This window comes from Atta colombica, unplaced genomic scaffold (assembly GCF_001594045.1).
Source record: "Atta colombica isolate Treedump-2 unplaced genomic scaffold, Acol1.0 scaffold120, whole genome shotgun sequence".
NCBI lineage: Eukaryota > Metazoa > Arthropoda > Insecta > Hymenoptera > Formicidae > Atta > Atta colombica.
The window spans coordinates 343,566-353,074 of NW_017259207.1; the positions used below are offsets into that span (position 1 = coordinate 343,566).

Consider the following 9,509-nt stretch of genomic DNA (forward strand, 5'->3'; position numbering starts at 1 on the left):
CAGAAAAATGATGTGATACGTAGTTCTTGGAGCTCAAAAATGGATGTTGGTGCAGCACTAATTTAACGGACTGCTAGCAGATTTTGAAAGTTGATCCTGTTTCCTGTTTATTTAAAGATATACACGTGGATGATTATGATCTCTGTATAATAATAGTATCGCTTTTATGACAGAAATCGACGGAGAATCTTACTAGAACGCTGTACAACGTGTACGAATGGTACAATAAATGTGAAAGTGTAACGTAAATAAACTCCATCGATCTTTTCTTTAATTTTTAAATCGAAATCTTACATGTATTGTGAATAACTATATATGTTGATGTTGCTTTTCTTTCTATGCTGTTTTTAATCATTTTTTTTACTAAAGACTGTAGCCGTAGAAAACTACGAAGTGACATTTGTAAAAAAAAGTGACATTAATTTACAGTGAAATGAAAAAATAATAGAGAATATATAATAGAGAATATTGAAAATGTCTAATTGGTATCCTGAGAGCTGTGGTTCGCAAAACTTTAAGTTACGACTTTCTGAAGATTCTACTGAAAGTACTGAAGACTCTTCTCTGCAACGTTTTGCTGCAAACAAAACGAAAGACAATGATGATGTTATTGTGATCAGCGACTCCAGTTATAGTTTGTCTCCTGAACGTCCTTATAAATCAAAATGGGAATCTAATTCTAATGTTAAAAGTAAAGAACACCAAAAATTGTATTTCTTGGATATTTCTTCCGAGAACGAAAAGGAATCTGATTCATTATGGAATTGTGTCAGAGCTGATGATAAATTTTCAAAGGAAAAGTCTGCAAATAAAATTATTACACAAGTTAATAAGGCACTTACTGAGTCATCATTAATTTCCAATGATATCTCAACTGCTGATAGATTATTTAATGCTTTACTAACTTCTGATGCTTTAAGTAATGACAAAACCACTGTCAGCAGTGGTATGAGTAATGATAGAGATCAAGTAAATAAATCTAAAAAATTTTTTAAATCTAAGGGACATGTTGATTACAGAAGTCCTACATTAAGTACACAGCAAGAAATAAATTCGAAATTAAGAGAAAAATACACTGAAAAAACAAATAAAATAACTAAATTGAGCTATAATGGTAGTCCCAATGTTCTTTGTAAACATACAATTTGTAGTATTCCAAAGCAAAATAGTACAGGAAAAGTTAAACTTACAAAGAAAGAAAAGCAAAATAATACAGGAAAAGTCAAACTTACAAAGAAAGACACATATAAAATTTTAAAGAATATAAAGTGCACGCAAGTCGTGTATGATTCTCCTAGGGAGAGCAAAAAAAATGTAATAATTGATGAGAGTACAGATATAGATGAAGATGCATTGCATCCAGCTATATCACCTAGTTATAATAGAAAAGTACAATATCCTGATGATAATTCTGATGTTATTGATAGCAGTTTAAAGAATGATATTTTACAAACAGATTTACCTGAATCATCCAGGTCACACATCGACATATCAAGAGTAATGAATTCTTTTAAACCTCTGTCTGAAAGGAGACAGAAACAAATCAAAGAATGGCTTTCAACAAATTTTTCTGATTCTCACAATCAGAGTGATTGCTCTTTCAATACCGTACCTCCAAGTACTAGAAATAGTAATTCTGGAAACAGCAGTTTAGAAAGATTAGAGCAGAACTATGAAACTCCAAACAACAGAGAAAAAATTAACAAAACTAACAGAAAGCAAAAAACAATTGTAAATTCTGACAAAGTGGTCCATTCATTCTTGAAGGGACAAACTACAATGGACCAATATTTAAAAAAATCTAAGAATAATTCTAAATTCTACACACCAAATAATAAACCAAGGCTTTTACCAAAAGCGCAAACTGAGAAGAAAGCTTCCTCAGTAAATACATGTGAAAGTAAGACTGTAATAGACTGTGCTAATATTTTAGATAAACTGTATGGTACATCATGGAGAGATAAAGCTAATGTACTTTCAACAACTAAATCACGAAAATCATCTGATCAACCAATAAATAGAATTATCCAAACGGAACGGTAAATATATATATTTCTATTATATTGTTTAATGAATATATGATATGATAAATTAGTGACTTTTTAGAAGAAAAGTATGTTAAAAAATAAGTCGAAAAAAAAAGAAAAACTGACTTATTGAATTACCTTCGTACATCTAATAAATTATATATTTTTTATTACAGGAAACTTGTATCAAGGAATCAGTATCGTACAATAATTTCGGATTCAGATGAATCTGACTTGAGTAAGAAATTATGTTCTATTTTATTTTGAAACCTATTTTGATAATTTAAAAAAAAAAATTGTATGTTTTAGTTGAAAATAATATTAAATCAAATCGAAGAAGGAATATTCAACGAAAACAAAAAGAAATGGATGATTTTATCAATGATAAATCATTATCAAGTGATGATAGTGAAAGTATATATCACAGTGCAATAACAAATCTTATAAATCCTACTTTTACAAGTAATACAACCAAATCCATACCAGCATCAATTAAACGGTATTATACTTATTATTAATAGAGATATTTAAGTAATAGAGATATTGAACTTAATTAAATATTATTTTTTGGATATAGGTTTCAGGCTATATGTGATACGGATACTGAAGATGAAGATAAATCTAAAAGAATAAAAAATTTGCAGAGAAAATTGTCATTTAGTGATGATGAAAGTTCTAGCACGAGCGAATTTGATCCTGGAGATTATGTACCACCGAAACACGTACGTGATAAAGGTACGAAATACACGATAAAATTTGTTTAAATTGAAAATGAAAATTAATCTTAAGAGAGCATATACACCTAGATGGATCAAAATGAGATCTAATTTTGCGAATTTTTTGGTGAAAAAACAGATAAAGATAGAGAAATCGAGTTTGTTTCATTGTAAAGCTGACACTTTTCCTTATTTAGCATTAAAATTTTATTTAAAAATAATATAAAATGGAGTTGCTATTCAAATTTTCGTATGTCATGTTTTATAAAACATGGGGTTTGCAGTGATCATTGCCCACACAAGACTCGTCTGAAAGCAAAATGAAACAAGTTTTATAAAAATGAAACATAGATCTTGTGTTTAACGTAGCCGTTTTTTAAAATATTATGTTTGAATAAAGTGGCAGCTGGTCAAAGTTAACATAACGATTTTTCACAAAAAAGTTCTCTCATTTTTGACTACGAAAAAAAAATTAAGCATCGTAGGAAAAAAATCCTACTTTAAAAACTAGTTTTTAGTATATAGAAAAAGTGTGTAAAATTACAAATTGATCGGTTGAACCGTCTTTAAGATACAGTGGTCGTATATTTTGAAAATTACGTTTTGAGAAAAACATGTTTAAAGTCTTACAATACATTCAGTTTATACTTTTCGTTGCTAACTTTTCAATTGCTCGTCAGACAAGACTGTTACACAATTAATCGTCCGTATTTTTAAATGCAGCTTTGAGACTTGCTATTGATAATACAATGAATAAATACAATGAATAAAGAAAGACCCTTCTTTGACCTGCACGAACTTGAATCGTCCTGTCGTAGGCACGCTTAACTGTCGTTTTCAACGTGTTCAAACTTACTCATCTATAATTTCGTGTAACTCTATAATTTTTTGGATTTTTCTCTATTTATGCCGGATTAATTTATAACTTTACAAAAACATTCTTAAGACATTATACTTTAAAAATATGTAAAAAGAATCGATTTTTTCATCGCCTCTAGGTGTATATACTCACTTAAGGCTCCTAAATAGTCACTACAACTATATTAAATCGTGACTGATAGTCACTACAACTATATTAAATCGTATATTAAATCAGAAGCGAGAAATGACACATTAATTTTTATTATGTGTCATTTATAAATAAAAATAATTTAGATAAAATGAAATGATGAGATCGCTTTAAAATTAAAACAATTGTAAAAATAGATGAAAACTATCCTTATCCCCATTGACAGTCAATAAATAATTGTAAAAAGTGATAAAAGGCATGTCATTTTGTTTTATCAAATTGTCTTTATTTACAAATGTCACATAATAAAAATAATGTATCATTTTTTGGTTCTGTCATATGATAGTTATATTTAATATGATGACTTAGGAGTCTTAAAATGAAATATTATTGATAACAAAGCCTGTATGCAATAATTTTATAATATATAATTTTTAGAAGTTGCCAAAAAACAAATACCATCCAAAGTAACACCTACATTTGAATCAACTGTGACTAAATCTGTATCAGGATACAAAACCTTTTTAGCATCTTTATCAAATACCATTCCAATGTACGAAGCTCATTCGAATGCAAAAAAATATAGAGTGGATTACAAAAATAATAAAGAAGAATTATGTAAAAAATTGTATCAACTGTATAACGAAAAAGTGTTTGATAATAAGTTACCTCAAGATATGTCGATTGAATGGAATGTTCGTATGAGAGGAACTGCTGGATATTGTTATAATCAAAAGTCTGTGAAAGGTATTAGTGGTACTATTATTAAATCTTCAAGGATTGTATTAGCAACAAAGGTATGCTCTATTTTGTTTCTTTTTCTCATTCTCATATGTGTGTCGGTCATATTGAAAAATCAGTCATATTGGAAGAAATTATTGTTCTAGATTTTAGACACGCCAGATAGACTAAGAGATACTTTGATCCATGAAATGTGTCATGCTGCTTGCTGGATAATAGATAATGTCTCAGATGGTCATGGAGTTTTTTGGACAAGATGGTAGGTTATGATACAGTATCATCAGACCTGTGTGTGAGTGTGTGTGTGTGCGCGCGTGCGTGTGTGTGTGTGTGTGTGTGTGTGTGTGTGTATATAAATTTTTACTTTATTACAAAATTCTATGTGTAGTAAACACGCATTTATAGTAATCATTTTGCAGAATTTTATAATTATTTGTTTTATATTATAGGGCTAATAAAGCAATAAAGACATTTCCTGAATTGCCACCAATTCGCCGATGTCATAATTATGAAATTAAAACTAAATACACGTACAAGTGCACAAGTTGCGGATATAGGTATTGGATTGATTATATGATTTTATTTTTTGTTATATTTCTGAAAATTATCTTTGTTGCAGTGTTGGAAGGCATTCAAAGTCCTTAGATATCGAGAAAAAGCGATGTGGCTATTGTTATGGAAAATTTGAATTGTTAATTAACAAAATAACGAAATCTGGTACTGTGCAAGTGCAGACACCGAAGAGAGAACCCACTGGTTTCGCGCTTTATGTAAAACAGAATTATAACTCAGTGAAAAAGGAGAAAAGCAATATGAAGCACGCTGACGTAATGAAGTTTTTAGGTCAGCAATTTTCAGCAATTAAAATAGCAAAGAAAAATGACGTAACTAGCAACTGAAAATGACGTCTAGCTAAACATTAAATTTGTATAATTCAAATATTTATAAGCGATTTTTTTAAATCCCGTATAATTTTTAATCAGTATGTAATAATTTTAGAACAGATTTTGAAGCTGATACTTGTATGTATATAGATTTTAGACTTCTGCATGTTTTATTATCGAAATCATAAATACTTGCAGTCATAGTATAAATATTTTGGAAGACTGATACTTTTTTACTATTACAGGCACTGGAATATGAGATATCTTATAGATTTCACATGTTATATCTATACATGATATAGAATATTTTCATATTATGTGAAATATTTATATACTATATATACATATATTATAAAAGTTATCTAACGTGTGAGCTATTTTATAACTTAAATCGTGATTTAGGGACGTTATTTAGGTACTTTTTAAGTAACAACTAAGACTTAACTGCCATAGCATTTAAATGACAATGCATTATGTAAAATGTATTCAAGAGTGTTGCTTAAGCAAGAACTGTACTAATCATTGTAATAAAGGTTTAATATAAAATCCATGTAACTTTTGTATCACCCGTCTTCAAAAATTCACCTGTGAGTGGTACAACTAACTTATGTTCTTTTATTTAAAATTTGTTTCTTCTCTTTAAAATTTTGTTATATAAATATAACAATTTATTTATAAAAAGCATTTTCTAAATGTAATATAAAAAATAAAATAAATATAATATGTGATTGATATCAACTCAATTACCATTGAATAAATAATTTAAAATTTGATTAAAATCATAAATTATTAAAATATAATTTTTTTAAATATACAATAAATTATATTTAAATTAAATTAAATTGTTTAAATTAAATTGTACAAGGTGTTTGGAATTTAAATGTCAAAACTTTGAGAGCGTGTAGAAGATAAACTAAGAAAAAAAGTCCTGTAGATATATTCGTTTTTATTTCATTTTGAAGAAACTAAATAGCAAAAAAGATTGTAAAATAGTTTTCGTTTTTCATTCACATTGTATTTATTCACTTGCTTCATATAGATATTATTCAAAATGTTGATCTCTTGTCGCAGAAGAATCCATTGTGATTCGATATAAGAGATTCGAAATCAAATAAGAGTGAAATTACGGTGCGGAATAGAATGCGTTATTGCAATCAATCAACATTATTTCCGCATTTGATGTTGCTATCGACGAGATACTTGGGAATACAAATAAGTTTCCGCCGTTTGCAAAAGACGGCGTCACTAATAAACTATAGTTAAAATTGTTTGATGTAAAACGATATATCGTAAGATTGGACATCCGGCAACATCATAACTTTGAAATATTAGCGATTTTGTATCATATATTTTTTTTTTATACGAAAATGTCAAGTTTTGAGCCGAATAAGCGTCATTTGCGGGAACTTTTGATTTACTTCTTTAATTTGAAGAAATCTGCAGCTGAGCTTATAGATTGCTTGTAGAAGCATATGGTGATGCTGCCTTAAGTGAGAGAAGTTGTCGTGAATGGTTTCAAAAGTTTAAGAACGATGAATTTGACGTCGAAGACAAAGAACGTAGCGGAAGGCCGAAAGTGTACGAAGACGCGGAATTGGAAACATTATTGAATGAAGATTCGTGCCAAACGCAAAAAGAACTTGTACTTACATTAGGAGTGACTCAACAAACAATTTCAAACAATTTATCGTTTGAAATTATTAGGAATGATTCAAAAGCAAGGGAATTGGGTTCCATATGAACTGAAGCCGAGAAATGTTGAACGTCGATTTTTTACATGTGAAATGCTGCTTGCCAGGCATAAACGAAAGGGTTTTTTGCATTGTATAGTCACTGGTGGTGAAAAATGGATCCACTACGATAACCCCACTACGATAAAAGAAGAGGAAATCATGGGGACCACTTGGCCATGCTTCAACATCAACAGCCAAGCCGAATATTCATGGAAAAAAACTCATGTTGTGTATTTGATGGGATCAGCTTGGTGTCGTGTATTATGAGTTGCTCAAACCGAACGAGACCATTACTGGGGCTCTCTACCGAACACAATTGATGAGATTGAGTCGAGCACTCAAGGAAAAACGCGCCCACTACTACTCCAGGCATGACAAAATTATTCTCCTGCATGATAATGCTCGACCACATGTCAAAACCTACTTAGAAACAAATGGGAAGTTCTATCCCACCCATCGTATTCTCCAGACATTGCTCCTTCCGACTACCACTTGTTCCGATCGACGCATGGCCTCTGTCTGAGCAGCACTTCATATCATATGAAGATACCAAAAATTGTATCGATGATTGGATAGCCTCAAAAGATGAAGTGTTCTTCCGACGCGGTATCCACATGCTACCAGAAAGATGAGAAAAAGTAGTGGCTAGCGATGGTCATTACTTTAAATAAAACATTATGTATCCTTCTTTCACAATAAATGCTTAATTTTTTATAAAACACGGTGGAAACTTATTTGTACTCCCAATATTAAAGATGTCAACTCTGGATAAATTTTCGGCAGTGTAAAAAGGGCCCGAAGGTAATTGAAAAACGCTGATATTATCGACAATTGATATAAATTTGCTATTATTAACATAAATATTTAGCTCATGCATTATTAAATTCATGATTTTTTTATATAAATATTCGTAAATAAATATGCATATTTGTGAAATTATAATATCCTATATATTACAGAAAAAAATTACAATTTTTTTCTACAGTTATCATCTCTGTTGATAATCAGACTTTGATGATAACATTAAAATCACAAAAAGAAAAATTTAATTTAAAGAAAAATCGAATATTATTGAGTTCTAAATACATAAATAATTTTTAACTGGTCAGTTTGTAAAATTCTTTCTTCTAATTGATCCATCAAATGTTTCAAAGTATTTGTAGCGAGACTTTGACCACCGTCTAAGGGTACAATTAACGCAATGCTACCAATGCTTTAAAGCAATTTTTGATTAGTAAATTTGTAAAATTCTTTTTTCTAATTAAGTCAACCAAACGCTTCAAAGCATTTGTAGTGAGACTTTGACCGCAGCCTAAATCGTAATTCTTGCAATAAACCATTGTATTTCGAAAGGTTAAAATAATTTGATTTGCTGATTGATGTGATGGAATCGCTTAATGTTGAGACGAATGAAACAAAATGACAAAATCTAAGTATGTAGATACAGATATCAAAATAAAAAAACAATGACACATTACGTGCGAGTTCTGTTCACACAATCCTGAAAAATGATAGTAAATGCGTTAAAACAGTTCAAAAAATTGTTAGGAGATTCCCATATAGCACAGAAAAATTGTAGAAACATTGCAGAATAATTTTACTGAAATATTGTAATATTGTATAGTGGTTACAAAATGGTGCTGAATCATTGCTGTAAGATTCCAACAATGTTAAGATGTCCGCTTTTTGTTATATTGTAATGAAACGTTTCAGTAATATTGCAATGTAATGTATTTGGATAAATTTCTTACGAAGACTCTAAAATGAAAACTATTTTCTGTACATATATCTCAATAACTTTTTACAAATCATATTTCTAGTGATATGTGCTTTCTATAAAGCAATTTTTTATGATAAAACCATAAAACATTTCAATAAATGTAATAAATTAATTTTGAAGAATAAATTTATTCGTAAGGATAAAACATGTATATATGTGCCTTGAACAAACTACAAATATTATTCACATTAACATAATAATACAGTCGCTTAGTAAATTAATCATGAATTTAATCGCAGATTCTTTTTAATTCGAAGCCACTCCGAGTTAATTGAAATCGATTATTAAAAAATGATAGTGTGAAATTTATCAATAAAATTCGGGTGCTGGTTTATTCTTGCGTTCATATCAAACAAATACATCATCGATCACATAATTAATATTTCGATAAATCAATCATTTAGCAGCTTAATTGCTTATCCAATAATAATGCATTAATTGTATCTAAATTCGATATTATACAAAATCTTTTACTTTCATATTTAAAATAAACATAAAACTTAGCTAATGAAATAATCCATCAAATAATAGATTAATAAATTTTTTATTTAAATATAAAAATTGATTATATTAATTATTATATTGTAAAAAAAGCTGTTAAAATAAAAAACTATATTAC

The 9,509-nt window shown here is 29.1% G+C and overlaps 1 protein-coding gene across 1 annotated transcript; it reads left to right on the forward strand.

The window, feature by feature from the left end:
- The first annotated feature begins 474 nt into the window (after window positions 1-474).
- On the forward strand, window positions 475-5,392 carry LOC108694574. Its single transcript, XM_018204142.1, has 8 exons — window positions 475-2,039; window positions 2,204-2,265; window positions 2,337-2,526; window positions 2,605-2,762; window positions 4,191-4,549; window positions 4,640-4,752; window positions 4,943-5,050; window positions 5,113-5,392. Exons 1-8 carry the CDS (start codon window positions 475-477, stop codon window positions 5,390-5,392), a joined length of 2,835 nt encoding a protein of 944 aa, XP_018059631.1.
- The last annotated feature ends 4,117 nt before the right edge of the window (window positions 5,393-9,509 follow it).